The following is an 18,166-nucleotide window of genomic DNA, read 5'->3' on the forward strand; positions in this document are numbered from 1 at the left end:
TTATCATCTTAGTTTTCATTTGATTTTTGAATACAGAAAAATAATAAAGCAATCCTGCTGCTGCAAAGACTCAAAGTCCACAACAGAACAGAATGCTATCTATTCCTATTTGAAATCCTATTTTATAGTTTCATAGTTTGTAGGGTCAGAAGGGACCTTGACAGATCATCAAGTCCAACCCCCTGCCATGTCAGGAAAGAGCACTGGGGTCAAATGACCCCAGCAAAGTATTCATCTAGCCTCCTCTTAAAGACCCCCAGGGTAGGAGCCAGCACCACTTCCCCTGGAAGCTGGTTCCAGGTCCTAGCCGCCCTGACTGTGAAGTAGTGCCTCCTGATGTCTAGCCTGAATCTACTCTCTGCCAGCTTGAGATTGTTATTTCTAGTCACTCCTGGTAGTGCTCGAGGGAACAGGGACTCCACCAATGCCTGCTGGTCCCCTCTGACTAGTTTGTAACAGGCCACTAGATCCCCCCTCAACCTTCTCTTGTGGAGGCTGAACAGGTTCAAGTCCCTTCGTCTCTCCTCGTAGGGCCTGCCCTGCTGACCCCTGATCATGTGAGTGGCCCTCCTCTGGACCCTCTCAATGCTGTCCACATCCCTCCTGAAGTGTGGCACCCAGAACTGGATGCAGTACTCCAACTGCAGCCTGACCAGTGCCACACTGAGGGGGAGGATCACCTCCCTGGACCTGCTTGAGATGCATCTGTGGATGTACGACAAGGTGTGGTTGGCCTTCCTGACCACGTCCCCACACTGTTGGCCCATGTCATTTTGGCATCAATAATGATTCCAAGATCCTTTTCTGCCTCTGCACTGACAAAAAGGGAGTTCCCCAGCCTGTAGGTATGCTGCTGGTTCTTCTTCCCCAGGTGTAGCACCTTGCACTTGTCAGTGTTGAAACCCATCCTGTTCTCATCTGCCCACCCCTATAATTTGTCTAGGTCCAATTGCAGCCTATTCCTCCCTTCTAGCATGTTCACATCCCCCCACATCTTAGCGTCATCAGCAAATTTGAATAGGGTGCTTTTTACCCCCTCGTCCAAGTCACTGATGAAGATGTTGAACAGAGTGGGTCCGAGTGCTATCTATTCCTATTTGAAATCTCTAGGTTTATCTTGTGAATTGTGTTTGTACACCTAACAGTGCTAACATTGTGTGGTATGCTGCAAAACCCCCCAAAGGATCTCAAGGCACCTCAGGGTGCCGTAACATGCTGGCTGAGAATCACTGTACCAGACTGTTTAATGACAAGCTGTCCACTGTTTGCTCCATAATAGCAGCTTCCGTGTCCCTAATGGCAAAATGAAGCGAGAGAAACCCAAATGTACCCAAGACCCAGGCAGCATGTGATCATTGCCAAGGGTCAGTGAGCAACATTTTCATAAACATTCAGTCAAACATGAGAAAGAAAACCTCAGTACATGGCACAACTTACTGTAAATATGAAATATCCAGGTAACTAGGTCATGTGACATACTGACAACCTTGAAAACTGCCATGCGTTAAAGGTTTCCAGCCAATTTATAATAAATACCACATGCAGAGAAATTTGTAAAAAAACCTATTTAACTTGGCTTAAAATTTCAGTAGGCAACATGAGATTTAACCATGTAAAGTCCAGGTTAAAATTCAATATAGTATTTTCATAATTCGTATATTTCCATGACCGCTGACAAACATTTCAAAACAGCATTAAATAGGCCAATGGAATAATTAAAAACACACATTACCTTATATCTCATTTTAGGGCATGAATGAATGTAGAAACCCATGTAATAATAAGATAGATCAGGAGCTATTTCATGGAGGTGCCTAGTGAAAGCAATCTCTCTGTTAATATAAAAGAAAAGGGAACAATTAATTACAAATATAGGTTTGTATACAGTATTTGTATAAAGGAAATGTATTACACAGATATATACATCTTAGGACTTATTTAAAAGACCAAACTCCTACCAAGTAAAGAATGAAAATTATAAATTCAAAAGTGAGTTTAAAAAACCAAACCAAACCAAACAAAAACCTCACAAAACCATTTCAAACAGAAAAGCCCTCATTTTTGCATTCTGTCCTGCCAAGTGGCTGATCTGAAATTCAAATAGCAAGTGATTAAAGGTGCCCATTTAACAGGTTTCTTGTTAATATTCATGCACACTGGAATTCTATAGAAATCTGGCCCAATCGTTGTATACAGACAGGCTAAAACTGTACAGGCACACATCAGAGTATTTTTTAAATCAACAAGTTTCAAGGAGAAGCTTCTTGTTTATTCTATTATATGTGGTCTGGCAATTCACATGCAAATATCTCCATCTGTATGCAGCAAAATCTATTTTTCACCTATCTGTCTGTTGTGCAATTTTCTCATCTAATTTAAAAGAGAAAAGCGTCACAGTATTCCACAATAACTTTTCCTTTTTATAATACGGGTACTGGGCAAGTGCTGCTGTAGCAAAGATTGTCAGTGTTTCCATTATAAGGCCCATTTTAAGGCATTTTGTAACTTGGCAGTATAAATTTGCATCTGGCTGGAACTTGGATGCTAGCTCCTACATTCAATGCCTAATGGTACATGCGTTTGGGGAAGAATGGTCTAAAAAGCAGATATTTAAAAATGGCTTTAACTACTTAATTAGCAAAGGGAATATTAGAAAATACTGAAAAATGAAATTTAATTACAATACAAATTAAATGCATTTAATATTTATATTATATTTTCAATTGTAATTCTATACCAAGCTCAATGAGTACTTTACTGTGAATCAACTGAAAGAGAAAAGGGTTTAAAAGGAAAAACTCCATCTTCATATCTGTAATTACATTTTATTTCCTCCTGGACTAAATCTTGACTGTGATTTAACCTCATTAAAGCAGAATGGCGAAAGGTATGTCAACACCATATACTGGAGTGCTAACTTAGATTAAGAAGCAATCTAGTCGTGGTGGCACAGAGCTCTGCATGGGCTAAAACTTAAAGTAAATTAGCCTCTTGCAGATCTCCATGCTACCACACCTGGACAGAGAGACTAACAAGGGTTACAGAAGGCTGACTTTCTACCTATGCAAACCATATAAAGTGCATATGTGAAAGGGATGGCAGAGCCCTTTAATTACCTTTTAAAAATGAAATCAACCAATGTTATATACAGTTAGAAAACGAGCGTGAGAATTTGGCAAACTCTGGCAAAACACAGTACAAATTGCTGAGCATACACTATTACTACATATACATCAATTTTATTAGGATTTATATGCTGCCCTTTCCAACCAACGCTCAGAAAATGGCTTTCATTCTTTTGTTAAGGAAATGAATATAAAACTTTAAAATAGGATTACAATGCTATGTAAAACAGTTCTACTAGAACTTGACATATTTTTCTTTCATAAAAAGAAGGGATTGAGAATACATGCTTTAGCATTCATGAATTCAGGTCATCTTCAAGAGACTGAACTTCATTCTGGGAATGGAAATAGAGAAATTCTCAGTGCAACTTGTGGTCAGTTTAGATCTTCTTATTAAAATCATTAAAAATGATACAACTTTTCAAATAGCTTTCTTCTAACTTTCCTTGTTCTTTACTTAAATTTCTACAATCACTCGAATCTCTTTCTCCACAAGTTCTCACAATAGCATGCAGTGGAAGGGACAAGACTGCAGTGCAGTTTCGGCCTCCTCAGAGTAAAATTGGCAACAGCTTTCATGATATCAGATTCCTGTCTGACTTCCTAAATTCTCTCTAAACCTCTAATTTTTTTGAAGGAAGAGTAACATTAGACTGGCCCATTCTACTACTGCTAGGAATACATCTTTATTGCCTCAAAAGTAGCAGGATTTATAAGTTGGCCTCATCGGTAGGTGAACCATGAAAACATGTTGCACTTACATAAAAGTTTAGAATTTATTATGTAGGAAATTCAAAATCATTCCAAGCATTCACAAGCTTGCTCTGTCTCTCTACTATTTCACAGAGTAATATGATACATACAAAAAAATAAGAAAAAAACCCCACACATTTGAAAATATAGCATATTGCATATGCTGAACCCCTCTGAAAAATTATTTTTATTTAGGCAAAAAAAATTGGAAAAGCTAAACTAGTAAAGTAGTAAATGGTTCCAAAAACAAAATGGTCGCTTAGATAATACTGTGAATGTTCTTAAAAACTGTTTTTACTAGTAACTCTGGAATTATTTCCGATTAATTTTATGAAATTGCTGTTATCATTAGATACTTCAGTATAGAAATCAGCCACTTTCTAAAAGGGATCATGTCACTTAGGCTGCTAACAGATGTGAACACATACACACTCTCTCTCTCTCTCTCTACACCAGAGTGTTAATTCAACCTGGCTCTGCAGCGTCTGCATAGATCGGGTGCTTCAATGGGGATTTTTGGTGCTCTTATCTTAAGTTAATTCAATCTATCTAAACCCGACGTGCAAAGTTTAAAGTAAAGCACTGGGATATTTTTGTTTTTTGGGTTTTTTTTTTTTTGGGGGGGGGGGGGGGAGGGTTACGTCTGTAAGCAAGCAGCCATATAATCCAATTCAGGAGTAGGGAGGTGCCACAGGCACAATTAAGAGCTTTTAATCTTTATAGTTTTTAATCTTTATAGCCATTCAAATGGAAGCACCCAAGAAGAGAGAGAAAGCCCAAAGACAGACAGAGTTTTCCCTCGGTTGTATACAGGAGGTAGAATTGAAGTGGTGGCAGAAAAGGCAAAGACGACAAAGCATTTAAAGTGTTAAGGACTGCTGTTCAAAGGGGATGTTCAAGAGAACCCTCTGCTGCTGGACCTAAACCGGTTAAGGGAGCTTGTTGCAAGAGTCAAAGAAAAATTCATAATTGGGAGGAAAAACCTGAGCCAGAGAAAAATGGATCCAGGATTGGGACCAGTGTCTTTTGAAGACACTAAGCAAAACATAGAAAACCATGAAGAGTGGTTAGGATTCTGAGAGAGGGAACTATGGTCAGGTGTTTATGACCTTCCACGCTCTGTCTATGGTAAGTGCAACTGATTTAGAAATTTAACTCCAAGGTTATGTGTTACCTGCTCCAACTGATAGGTTTTCTGGATTATCTTAGAAGATGAAGCTTTTGGGAAGGATATATATAACTTGGCTGTCTTGAAGAACCAGGGCAGGTAGATAACTGGATTCCACGCACAGAAGTGGAAGCAGTGACAGACTGACTGGAATAAGTGTTTGAGAGAGGAAAAAATGAAACTCAAGACTCCTCAAATTCAGGAAGGACTTCGAAACACACTGATCAAGTGTATAGATCCAAACACAATGGCCTGGTTTACCAAGGGAGCTCAAGCAAGACTGTGACAATTAAGTTTCCATGTTAATAAAAAGTATACATACACAACTAGGAATCAAATGGGTGGAATAACATTTCAGCAGCTTAATTTCCCCTAGTCCCAACATGGAAATAGTTTTTTTTTTCTAATAAGATCTCATATATACATAGATGGAAATTAATCAAGATGGTTGTGACCTTCCAAATCTTACTCTATTGAGTAGTACCACAGTCTATGATCCCAGGAACACCAAAACTAGGGTGACAGCAAAAGGTTAAAAATTCACTGGATTTTTCTGACAGTTTTTTTATTAAGTCTGATAAAGCAAATTTAATAAACTATTGTGCCTGAAGCGTACAATATTTATGCTACTGAAGTGAAAGGCTAACTCACTCTACAGCAGTGGTCTCCAACCTTGTTATGGTGAAGATCACTTTTTGCAAGTAAAGGGTACCCCAGGATCTACTGTGTGTGAATCTGGTACTTTATGTAAAGCTAATGAAGGCAAATGAGCTAAACAGCTAATTTTTTTTTTATTGGAAGGCGAGAGCTGTGGTATGAAAACACCCCTTAACGTTTGTAGTTCTCTTGAACCTGGATACCAATTGCCTGCTCAACATTATAGAAATCAGCACATGGTGACATGGTCAAGCTGATAAGTCATGAAGATGAGTTTTTCCATCAGTACCATCAGAAGGAGTTGGAGTGGGGAAACAGAAGACAAACAACATTATCAGCATTTATCAAAACCAGAAGTGAAGCAACCACAGTAGCCCAAACACAACATAACAAGGACTTGGATAAGGGTTAAGCTATGAAGAAGAGATCTTTGATCTGAAAAATTGTTACGTAGGAAGAAACAGCATGACTTTAGTCCATACTTGATTTGAGAGGAAAACAAGTCAAAGATTGTTCCACTGTACTCGGCACTGGTGAGACCGCAGCTGGAGTACTGTGTCCAGTTCTGGGCACCACACTTCAAGAAGCACATGGAAAAACGTGAGAGAGTCCAGAGAAAGGCCACCCATATGATCAGAGACTTGCAAGGCAGACCATACAAGGAGAGGACGAGACTTGGGTCTCTTCAGCTTAAAAAAAGAGAAGGCTGACAGGGGACCTGGTAGCAGCTTACCACTACATCAGGGGAATTCACCAAGAGCACAGTGAACAACTGTTCACCAGGCCACCCTTGGAGAAAACCAGGAGTAATGGCCACAAACTCCTGGAAGACCACTTCAGGCTCAACTCTAGGAAAAACTTCTTCACAGTCAGGGTGTGCAGACTCTGGAACAGACTTGCCCCAGAAGTAGTGGTGCAATTGCCTACCCTGGAAATCAAGAGGAGACTGGACTGTCCCCTTACTGGGGTCACCTGACCCCAGTTGTCTTTCCTGCCTAGTGCATGGAGACTGGACCCGATGATCTTGTGAGGTCCCTTCCAGCCCCTCACATCTATGAATCCAAGAAGCAGAGGTAAAGGGACTAAATGAGAGACTGAGCAGTATTAGCCATAGCCAGGCATGAACTGAAAGCTGGACACTGATGAACAGATGCAACACACCCCACCACAAATTATAGTTTGGATGGAAAGAACAGTCATCAATATAAAGACGACAGTTAAAGCCATGTTTTGAATGGCATCACCTGCAGATAGCATTATATATGGAGAAAGAGAAAAAGAAAAAGAGCCCCTTGTGACTCTTCTCTGCAAATCTGGGAACGATTACATTTCAACTTGATGGTTTTCGCTTAAACATTTAAACATAATTCTCAGGTAAGTGCTTGCCTTGATCCTGCCAATACTCACATGCCTACTTAACTGAATTGTAGCTAAAACTGCTCTAATGTTTAGGAGATGGAGTTAATAGAATTACTTGTGCACTGAGAGTAAAGTATGTGCATAAGACTTTGAATGATTAGGGCCTTGCTGTTCAAGCATAAAATTACCTATATTAAATAAACTGCAGTAGTTAATACATGTGACCTTGGTCTAATTTTAATCAACATTTTTCTTGCCTCCTTTTCTTAAAGGAGTATCTTGATGAAGTGTGACAAATTAATTAGAACTCATATCCTTTAAAATATTTAACTCTTATTTTAATTGAATTAAATTTTTAAAGTCCTAACTAGAAAGAATCAATCTGTGAAGAACTGTTCATTTTGTAACCTGTCTTTTTTCAATTTCTCATACATCAACTTTTTAAAATTGGTTTTAGGTTATTACTTATTAAACACTAGTGATAGAGTTCTGAAGAGATGTACTGCCTTTCTTAAATTCTGATGCAGAAAATTTTAAATGGGTTAAATGCTGGTTTGTATAACTATATAAATACCTACACAAATACATTGTTTTTTAAAAGCTGGAGTTGTACTTTAAAAATCATTAATAGCAATAATATGGCTGAAAAAAATGTGATAACACAGAAAAATGAAAATCTACAAAGGAATGCTTAAGTTTTTCTTTGCATCCAGATGTTAGAACTGGTAGCAATATGTATCAAGACTGTAATCATTTAGTAGTTCTGGAGTAGAGTGGATATAGGGAAGCAAACACCAAAATCAATTGGACTACGTGACGAGTAAGGGCAGAATCTAATCTAGGCATGAGCACAAAATACAGCCTGCAGGCTGGATTCGGCCCGCCGAGCTATTCCATCCAGCCTGCAAGGGCCCTCCGTAAGCTGGAAGAATTGTCATGGGCTCTAGCCCTTGGCTGCCCCTCGGAAAGCCAGCGCCTCCATGCAGGAGGTGCAGCTCTAGTTGTTAGCAAATAACCCCCACCCCAGCCTAGCCCGACCTGTCCCCAGCCCCAAGGCAGGCGGTGCTGGAGATGAAAAGCATCTGCCTGGCAGAGGCTTTTGACTCGCCATCCTGTGGCTGCTTCCCAGCCCTCCCTCCCTGAAGAGTGGAAATTGAGGTAAGACCCCCCTGGGATGGGAGTCAGGGACTCCCACTGGGGGAAAGGAGACTGGGAGTGAGGGAAACCATGTGCTACAGGGCCAGGCCAGGCAAGCCCCACATGCTGCAGGAGCGCGGGAGCTGCACGCTACGGGACTGGGCTAGACAGCTCCCACTCACTGCCACATGCGGCTGGAAACTTTGGAGAGGTGTGCAGGACCTGTGCACTATGGGGCCAGGTGGTGCTGGTCCCACATGCTGCTGCCACTTGTGGCCAGGGACTAGGGTGGGACCACAGGAGCTGTGCGCTATGTGGTCGGGCGGGGTTGGCCCCGCACGCTGCCGCCACGTGCAGCTGGGGACTTGGGTGGGAGTGCAGAGGCTGCACACTATGTGACTGGGCAGGGCTGCCACAACATGCAGCTCCAGGGCTGCGCACAGTCTGGGGACTCCAAGGACCACCCCCCACCCCCACACACTCCACCCTGCACTATACTTCCACATCCTCTTCCACCCCCCACTAAACCCATACCCACACCCTCCCACACAAACACCCCCACCATCCCCACACCCCAAACCCTTCCCCACCTACACCCACACGCAGCCCCCAACCACATACCCCATTACCTGTCCACACACAATATACAAAAGTAAAACTATTTTGAGCTACTATGCAATCATTTCTATATACATTGTGCAAACACACAAACCAGGAGAAAAATATTTTTTGAAATAAAATTAAATGTTTTATAGTAGACATTTGATTTTTTAGTATATGATTTGTTTTTTTCCGGCTCCAAGATGGCAACATCCCTCCTCCAAAAGTACTTCTGGGACCAGTGTAGGGACTTCAGGTGGCAAAGGTCATGGGTTGGGGCGGGACTTCCGGTCCCAAGATGGCAATTGGGGAGGCACCTGTCAAGGGGCAGGGCTACCCTTGCAGCCCTCGAAAGCTCACCAATACTCGTTAAGCATCTTTCCAGCCAAAATAATTGCACACCCCTGATTTAATCTATTGCTGACCTAAAGTTTATTTAAACATAGAAACTTAATTAAAATTGGGTCTTGCTCTCTAAGTAAAAAGAGGGAGCAAACCCCCCTTAAAATTAAATACCCCTGCCCTCCCCCTACCCCGCCCCACTCCCACCACCAATCTAAATTTAATTCTGTATTTTCAATCTACATAGTGGTTTGAATCCTAAGAGACAATGCTGAAAAAGTTCAGAACCCAACTTAAATTTCAGCTAGCTACTGTCAGGATTTGCTCTAATAGAAATTTCTCCATCATCACAATTAAACAAGAAACACTTTTTTAAATGTTTCCACTATAAGATTTCATTTGAGATAAAGAACAAAAGCTCATATTTCAGAATAAATATAAACCATTTTTATAGCTAACTGAAGACCAAAAGTATCCTCTTACCTTAATGCGGAGTAGACTCCCAGAGACAGGAAAGAATAGTCAGGGTCATAGTACAGGTACACAGAGGACACACTGTATGGAAGAATGTCAATTACTCCCACAGCAATTATCTTCCCATCTAGCCAATACTGCTGATGAAAAGAACCATAACCACAGTCAGGTCCATTAGCAGGATTCTCTGCCTAAGGAAAACCAAAAACAAAGATAAATATCAATTAAGCCAATTATCAGTAAAAAGAATTAAAAAGCCCATTACAGAACAATGAACACTGGATTTTTATTTTGTTCTACACTTGATGGACATTGAAATTAACAAGGTTTTACATTTCAATGCATTACAAAGGTTCTAATAGGTTTACACTTTATTATCAGAAAGACCTATACACTGTTCAGTTATATCTTTTGTATTTTTAAAAGTCACACACTCTGCATATTATCTTGTACAATAAACTTGGGACCATTTGGCCTTCAGCGAGACAGACAACAGCCTATTAGGGATGTGAAATGTTAAACTATTAATCGATCAAGGTTAAACATTTAACTGATAAGTGCAGCAATAACCAGTTAGCTTACCAGTTATCCTTTACCTTGGGGCTGGGTGCAGTCTGGCAGGGAAGAAGGGGAAGAGGGGGGGAGCCCTGTGGTGCAGGGCAGGTAGGAGGGAGCAGGAACAAGAAGACAGCAGGACAGGTAGGAGGGAGGGAGGAGCGAGGAGGAGAAAGGGTTGGGGGGCGGGGGGGTCAGGAGGACCCATAGCTAAGGGTCTCTGGAATTTGCACCAGAAGTGCACTGTGTGGCAACTTCTTGAATGTTGCATTCCCCCCTGCCGCTGATTGGTGGAGGGGTCCCATTACCCATCGCTTGTGCCTGGTGGCCAGGAGGTGAAAACTGCAGCCTATTTAAAACTGGTTTTCACTTCCAGGCCATAAGGCACAGGTGATGAAAGGCAAGCAATGAGGCTCCTCTGCCAATCAGCAGCAAGGGGCCATACAGGGAAATCTCCAAAATTAAAGAAGCTGCTTCGCCATGCACTTCTCATTCGAGTTCCAGAGCTCTCTACCCATTGCCTAAGAGCAAAACAGCAAGCAACCTAATGACTCATCAATTAAGAAATTAGCTGCTTCTTCACATGTGCTCCCCTCCCTCCCAGGGCAGGACTTCACTGGGCTGTGCTGTCTGGCTGGGCTTGTTTCCTCCTTCCCTCCCCACAGACAAAGGGTACCCAGGAGCCCAGAGCTGCTCCTAGCAGCAGCGATCCAAGCTGCTGTGTTATCCATTAATCATTTAACCAATATAATTACAGGAGCTTAAATGAATATTTTTTTTAATGTTTACACGCCTAATGCCTGCTCCTCAACTACACAGTTGGTCCAATAAAAGAGATCATCAAAACATAGCTTTATTTCTCACATGATCAGGACCTCTTTTGCAAGCTTAGATAGAATTAAGGTAAAGCTACAATTCTCCTAGCTCTAGTGGTCTGTGACAACCTAATGCAGTTTCTCAACTATATCACTCGGGGAGACTAGAGCAGGCTGGAAGAGGGTGGTATGGAGACTAGTAGTAGCTCTTTTTGAATTTGTTGAGTTCACCGATTTTCCCTCTAGTCTATACCCAGTATTTATACACGGCTTACTCTAATAAGATTAGCTGAATGTTTTATTCAGATTTCTTTGTTTCACTGAGTCTTTGGGAACTAAACTGAACCCGTTTTTCTATAGACTTGGAAAGCATCAATTAGCTGGGATGTATGTCCTGGTGAAAATTCCATTTTCTGGAAGGGAGGATTTCTTAGCTCCTTCCCTCACCGTCTTTCAATACTGCTTATTACAAGGGATTCTGATTTTCCCTGATAAAAACAAAGTTGCAAATTCTCTGATACCCTCCCCCCTGCCAAAATCCATTACTGAAATGAAAGACACCCCCCCACAGCCCTTCTAGCCCTGCTGGTGCTCCTCACCCCTCCCCACAGCCCCCTGGCCCTGCTGGTGCCCCTCACTCCCCACCCCCTCCAGCTGCCAGGGCTATGGGGCCAGGGACCCAGGTCCACAGCACCTGCCCTGGCAGAAGGCAATGGCTGCTGCAGCAGAGCAGAGCAGAGCAGAGCACGGAGCCTGGCTCCTCCCTACTGTGGGCTTGGGCAGATGAAGCACTCCCAGGGGCAGGGGGGACCCGTGCCCCCCAGATCTGTGTGGGGTGGTGGGCGCAGTGGGTCCACGCTGCAAACTCAGGCTCCTGCCCTCCCACATAGCTTCTGCAGCCTGCTAGTGTGACCCGGCGCTGCCACCCCCACGTACACAGGGGACATATTGCCAGGGCAGTGTGGAGCCAGCAGCAGCAAGTAGCTTTCCTGTGCAGCTGCACTCTGCCCTGCATTACTGGGTCACAGCCGCCAGGCTGTGGAGGGCAGCAGGGGGGAGCCCGAAGTGCACAGCCCACCCTACCCTGCCCCACGCACAGATCTGGGGGGTGCAGGTCTCCCCTGCCCCACAGGGGTGCACGCAGTGGCAGGAAGCCAGTCCCCCCCTGTCCCCAGACGAGCAGCTTGCAGCCCCCTCCTACTCCCTGTGGGGGCCTTGCGGTTGCACATTGTGGCCTCAGGCCCCAAGTTCTACACACTGCCTAGAAGGGCAGCAGCCCCAACCCTGCCCAACTCCCTCCCTATGGGGGCCTCCATTCTCCACCCCCCCACCACTTACCTGCAAAAGCTACTCTCCAGGCTGCCTTGGCAGCCATAGACATGGACATGTCACCCCCTGCCTGACCACCCTCCCCTCCACTCCTGAAACTCTGCCAGCCTGCAGAGGGCTCATTGCAAAGCTGCAAAATCCGTGGGTTTCTCTGGTAAAATGAGAAATCCGTGTTTGCCTCCGGTAAAAGATAAAATCCGCGGTTTACTCCGTTTTTCCATGGGAAATGGAAAACCCGGATCCCAGCTTATCATCATCCTGTTTTCTTTTCATTTTGGTTTATGGTTTTCACTGGTAAGGCTGCTTTGTTTTCACATCTTATGTAAGACACTTAATAGAACTATTACTATTAGAACAGATTACATCCAGTGCATTGAGTTACATCAATCACACCTACTAACATTTTTAAGCTAAAGTTATGAGGTAGTATATTTATATAATCTATTTGTAAGGCCTTCTTATATAAAAGATCTCCTTTCAAGCCCTTTGCTCTGTTTAATCTGATTTTACTCCTAGTTTAGCTGAAGGGTGATCACAGTCACTCAGAAACAGGTTTTGAGTTCCAATTCAGCCATACTTCTGCAGTTTGACCTGGTCCTTTGAAAATCGCCAAGGTGAGCAACAAGAGTGCTGTGCACTGGACAGATGCAGTGCTTTCCAAGACTCATATACTGAATCATTTAAGTAACTTTTACATGTCACTATCATCTTCCTCAATACATTACTCCAGGAATAAAAGTCCAGATAGCTTAAATGAATTTGTGTTGTCCCCATACTAAAGTACTACTTTATTTAGCATCTAAAACCTTTGGTTTAAAAACAAACCAAAAAAAAAATCTCTGCAGGAGTTGACTACATTTTCATCATAAAGGAAGATTATACCATATTTTATATTTCATCTGGCTATGCAAACCTTGTAATTAGGCTCAAGCTATGGAGATTTGAATGGGACAAACTTAATCCCCTTTGAATGCAATTAGATATGCACCTCTCCCTTCTACTGCACTTTCAAAAGAAAAAAAAAAAGCCTTACACTTTTTAAAAAAAATCTACTTTTCCAGTGAACAGTCCACACACTTTTTTCTATGAAGTTTTTCCATCTTTTTGGAAGGTATACACCAAAACTATGATGCAGGGAACATGATGAAGCAGGAGTATATGAATTTTTGAGTAGCCAAATACTGACTCTATATGTACATTTTTTAAAAATGAAAAAAGGTAGTTTACAGAAAAACAAGAAAAATCATAATTACATAAAATTACAAATATAGTCACCTGTTTTCCACAGCCATATATCTGTAGATAACTGAGTATTAATTTAAATAAATCTGGGATAAACACAATATAGAACAGACCATAACATTCTGATTTTTTGAAGCAATAGTGTAACTGAGCCTGGGGATGGGGTGGGAGGCATTAGCTCTGGGTGCTGATATATGTATCTTGGGAACCTGGGGCACTGACGTGTCAGGGGTGGGGGGGCAAAAATAACAAGTACTGCAATTGCTGGCTGGCCACAGGCACACTGATGCCCAAGGCACAGAAATGCTCTGGCTCTGCCTCTGTTTAGGTACATGCTCATTAATGAGAGAACCACAGGCTCTCTTTTCATTGTACGCTATTAACCTTGCTCCAGCAGTCTCTAAGGGATTTCCACATTTTCATTTTTCCATGAAAGGGGGTGCGCATTTTCATCCTATTCCATTCCATTCTTGATTCCTATTCCAAGAGGTTCACTATGTAACCACAGATATCCTATTTCACAGTTTACTCACCTTTAATACTATTATAATCCTTTTTTCAGACAGAAAAAGGCTTCACATTTATGCTAAAAGGCTTCATGTTTACGTTCACTTTGAATGACTCAGTGACTTTCACTTCAGAATCCCAACCATATTTGCTGCAGCACTATAGGAATATGGCAGGTAGGATCTGCTATACAGCAAGGCCACAAGAGGTCAAGTTGCGGTCCCTAGGCTTCCTTCAGCTGTTGTTTCCCCATCACTGTAGCTGCAACAGCAGGATTTCCCAGCTTCTCCTCCTTCCTTCCACTTCCACTCCCTGCCCACACCCCTGTGGACAGAGCAGAGCAGTGTAGTGCAGCACAGAGAGAAGAGGGGGAGCCTGGAGCATGCAGCACAGGGATGTGGTGCCTCACGGGAGGGAGGGCACACCCGTGGGGGTACATGATGCAGCAGCAAGGGTAGGGGGGTTGCTCCACACAGCATGGGATGGGGGGAGGGATGTGATTCAGAGAGTGATGGGAGGGAGGGCTCCTGTTGGTGCGACCCGCAGGGTGTGAAGTCTCTGCCACTTAGAAGTTGGAAAGCCCTGAACTATAGGAACATTACAGAATTTATTTCTGCTTTGGCTTCTTGGTTTATATGGGCAGTTATGATGCATCTGTATTGGGTAAAGTATCTGAAGGCGGCGACTGGTGCTTCTAATTATAAAGAAAATGATCTCCTAATTTAAAATTTATTACACAATTACCTTTGGCATACCATTTTCTTTACCATCTAGTTCACTTTAATCCTGAAATCCATGGGGCTCAACTTAATTATCCATCTAGTAATGTTTTTCACTGTACAGCCAGATCTTCAGAAAGAGCTGCTTCTCACTCAATAAATCTGATGGTATTGCCTACTTCTGCCAACTGTTTTACATTACAGCAAAAAAAGGTGGGTTTAATCAAGTATTTTGATACAGTAGCCTAGACTGAAGAGATGATGGGCAGTAGAATTATTCTAATTGTTACCATATGTCTCAAAAGAAATCAATCACCTGAGCAAAATCACTTCAACTAAGTTATCTGAACAATAAGTACAAAGATATAGACCATGTAAGTAATGTTTACAGTCTAAGCATTTATATAGCACAAAATTAAGTACTTAGCTACAGACATTTCAAATTAAACCTACTGAATCAGTACTCGGAGAGCTAAGACAAGAGTACATTAGCAAGGATAATTTTCTCTCATTTAGAAAAGTTACCCTGTATTTAGAAAAGTTCTACATCTGTATTTTCAAAATATGCCCCCATTTTCAGGAAAGTCACATAAAATTACCCATGCCTTTTAAATGGCCCAATTTCAAGGTTCGGAGACCTAAAACTAAATTACCTCAAAATGTTTCTCTTTGCAGAGATTTCACCAATTCTTTTTTCAACTAATACCTGCCATGTGGCATTATTAATACCACACATGGGAATGTAACATCTTCTGCAAATCAACAAAAAACATGGATTTGTAATATTATGCATATTAACTAGGGCTTTCAAACTATTAAAAATGTGATCGTGATTTAGTTGCACAATTAAAAAAAAAAGTCACAATTAATTGTTATTTTAATCACACAGCTGAAAATGCAAAATTATGCAGGCACTTTGTAGGGTTGGGGGAATCTGTGAAGGTGTGGGAGGCTGGGGGGTTTGGAGTCTGGGGAGAGGGGGCTCCTGCACGCTCTGGCAGGATGCAGATTACTGTGGGACTGGAGCGAGGGACAGCAGCAGGGCTGGGGGGCTGTGGCTTGGGAGCGAGGAGCAGGGTACGGGCATATCACTGCCCCCCACCCTCCACAACCATATTGCCTCCCTGGTCCCTGACAGGTATCCACTTTTTTGAAACTGGAAATATGGTAACCCTACAGGAATCCGGCCCGGTGGAATGTACAGCAGCACCCAGCAAGTAAGTCTGTGGAAGGGAAGGGGGAGGGGGGCAGATCAAGGCCCCCACAGTGAGGGAGGGAGTGGGGCATGGGTTTGGGAAAATGGGGCCACAGAGCTGGGGCAGGTTGTGGGACACAGCCATGGGAGGCTCGTCCAGGGCCAGGATGGGGGGGTACAGCTACCTGCCACTGGGGCTGTGTGCCCTGCTGCCTTTGCCCTGGGAGCTACGCGATGCCATGTTGTGCCTTCTGCCACTGGGTGGACAGGGGACATGCAGCATGGCCAGCACGTGCCACCCAGGGTAAAGGCGGCAGGGCATGTGCATACTGCGGCTGCTTGCGTGCGTTTGTCTACATCTGTGTGTCTACGTGTGCACTGCCACCACACCACTGACCTGTTGCAGCAGCCTGGAGCCAGTGCCCAGGCTGCCCTGTGGCTCTCTGCACTGCCACTGCTACCCCAATGGGCAGCCGGGAGGTGGCAGAGTGGAATCTGGGGACAGGTTCCAAAATCACATTTGATTAACGTGCTAAAAAAATGAACACAATAACCAATTAACATATTAATCATGAACATTAACAACAATTAATTGATAGCCCTAATATTAATGCATTTGCTCATGCGTAGATCATGCCAAAAGGATCTGTTTTAGACAGTTTAATTTAAGAAAAAAATTCAAAGATGGAAAATCTGTCCAGTAGTTTTGGAATTAAAAAACTTGAACCACATACCTGTTATTTCTATATTAGATCACCAACTGATTTTTTGGTAACAATTTGTTCTTGTTTTTTAATTAAAAAAAAACCTGACAGACAATTATGAAGCAGAACTTCAGGTACATCAGAGCTCCTTTTGTAACACAAGATCGGGTAGTAATCACCAGATGGAACTAATACAATCACTAATGTAACTTAGATCATTATTGCTCTAATTTTAGTTGGTTTTAACATTACACTGGCACAGGAATTGCCACACTCCTTCTTGACTCTTGCATTCAGCCAGAATGCTAACTACTCTGCACCAAACTCTGATCAATCCCCAACGGGACAATGACTAAAAGGTATAAACTTGTCCTACTACTATATTCACTCATGTAAAGTATTGTAAACATGAAGGAAGATATGCTTTTCAATGAAAATAAACACAGCAATAATTCCAGGTAGTGTTCTAGATCACGGGTAGGCAATGCTTTGGCTGGAGTGCTGGAAAAAAACCGCAATGTCTACCTTGTAAGGAGCTATAGTGCTAGCATGTCAGAAAAACAAAACAGAGGCGAGGGGAACATGGGAGGATGCACTGCATATTAATGCCCATGGGGGAGCTGATGTCCCCCTACCTCCTGACCTGTGGGGGATCCCCAGCAGGGCCAGGGGGGGCAGAGATTGGAGGCCCCCACACCTGTCCGGCAGGTGCCCGTCTTAGAGATCTGGAGGCGCAGGTGAGGGAGCTCCGGGAGGAGGTTAGCAGGCTGAGGGGGATCAGGGAGGCAGAGGATGAAATTGACAGCTATTTCCTTTCCCTGCAGGACCAGGCACCTAAGGAAGAAGCAGCCCGGGGAATGCGCTCCACAGCAGAGTGGCAGATGGACACATCCAGGACCGGAGCTGCTCGCAGCGAACAGGTACCAGTTCCTCCAGTCCGACTGGAGAACAGGTATGAGGCCCTGGTGACCCTGCAGGAGATGGAAGGGGAGGAGGAAACCCTTGGGCAGGAAGAAACACCACATTCTTCACGCTCCGAACAGGTCAAGAGATCCAAGCGGACCCAGAGGAGGAGGCGACGAGTGCTCGTCATAGGCGACTCCATCCTGAGAGGTACGGAGGGGCCCATCTGTCGCCAGGACCCCTCAACACGAGAGGTATACTGCCTGTCCGGAGCAAAGATTCGGGATGTGAAGGAGGTAATCCGGTCCAGGATCAAGCCCACCGATTACTACCCCATGGTCCTAGTACATGTGGGTACTAATGATGCGGCCAGGAGAACCCCTGATCACCTGATGGCGCACTACACTGCTCTGGGCGGCGTGCTGAGGGAGTTCGGTGCACAGGTGGTATTCTCTTCCATCCTACCAGTGAACGGACGCGGAAGACGGCATGAGAACTGCATCCAAGAGACCAACTGGCGGCTTTGGCAGCGGTGTCTCGAGGCAGGCTTCGGCTTCCTGGACAACGACCTGCACATCACGA

The 18,166-nt window shown here is 43.5% G+C and overlaps 1 protein-coding gene across 1 annotated transcript in view; it reads right to left on the minus strand.

The window, feature by feature from the left end:
* ATE1 (arginyltransferase 1) overlaps nt 1-18,166 on the minus strand; it is a 180,198-nt gene that overhangs the window by 95,758 nt on the left and 66,274 nt on the right. The window contains exons 11-12 of the mRNA XM_014520607.2: nt 9,625-9,806; nt 1,733-1,832 (exon numbers count right to left, since the gene is read on the minus strand). Of these exons, the coding sequence (XP_014376093.1) occupies nt 1,733-1,832; nt 9,625-9,806 (282 nt within the window). The remainder of the gene's footprint in view (nt 1-1,732; nt 1,833-9,624; nt 9,807-18,166) is intronic.

This window comes from Alligator sinensis, unplaced genomic scaffold, assembly GCF_000455745.1.
Source record: "Alligator sinensis unplaced genomic scaffold, ASM45574v1 scaffold28_1, whole genome shotgun sequence".
Taxonomy (NCBI): Eukaryota; Metazoa; Chordata; order Crocodylia; family Alligatoridae; genus Alligator; species Alligator sinensis.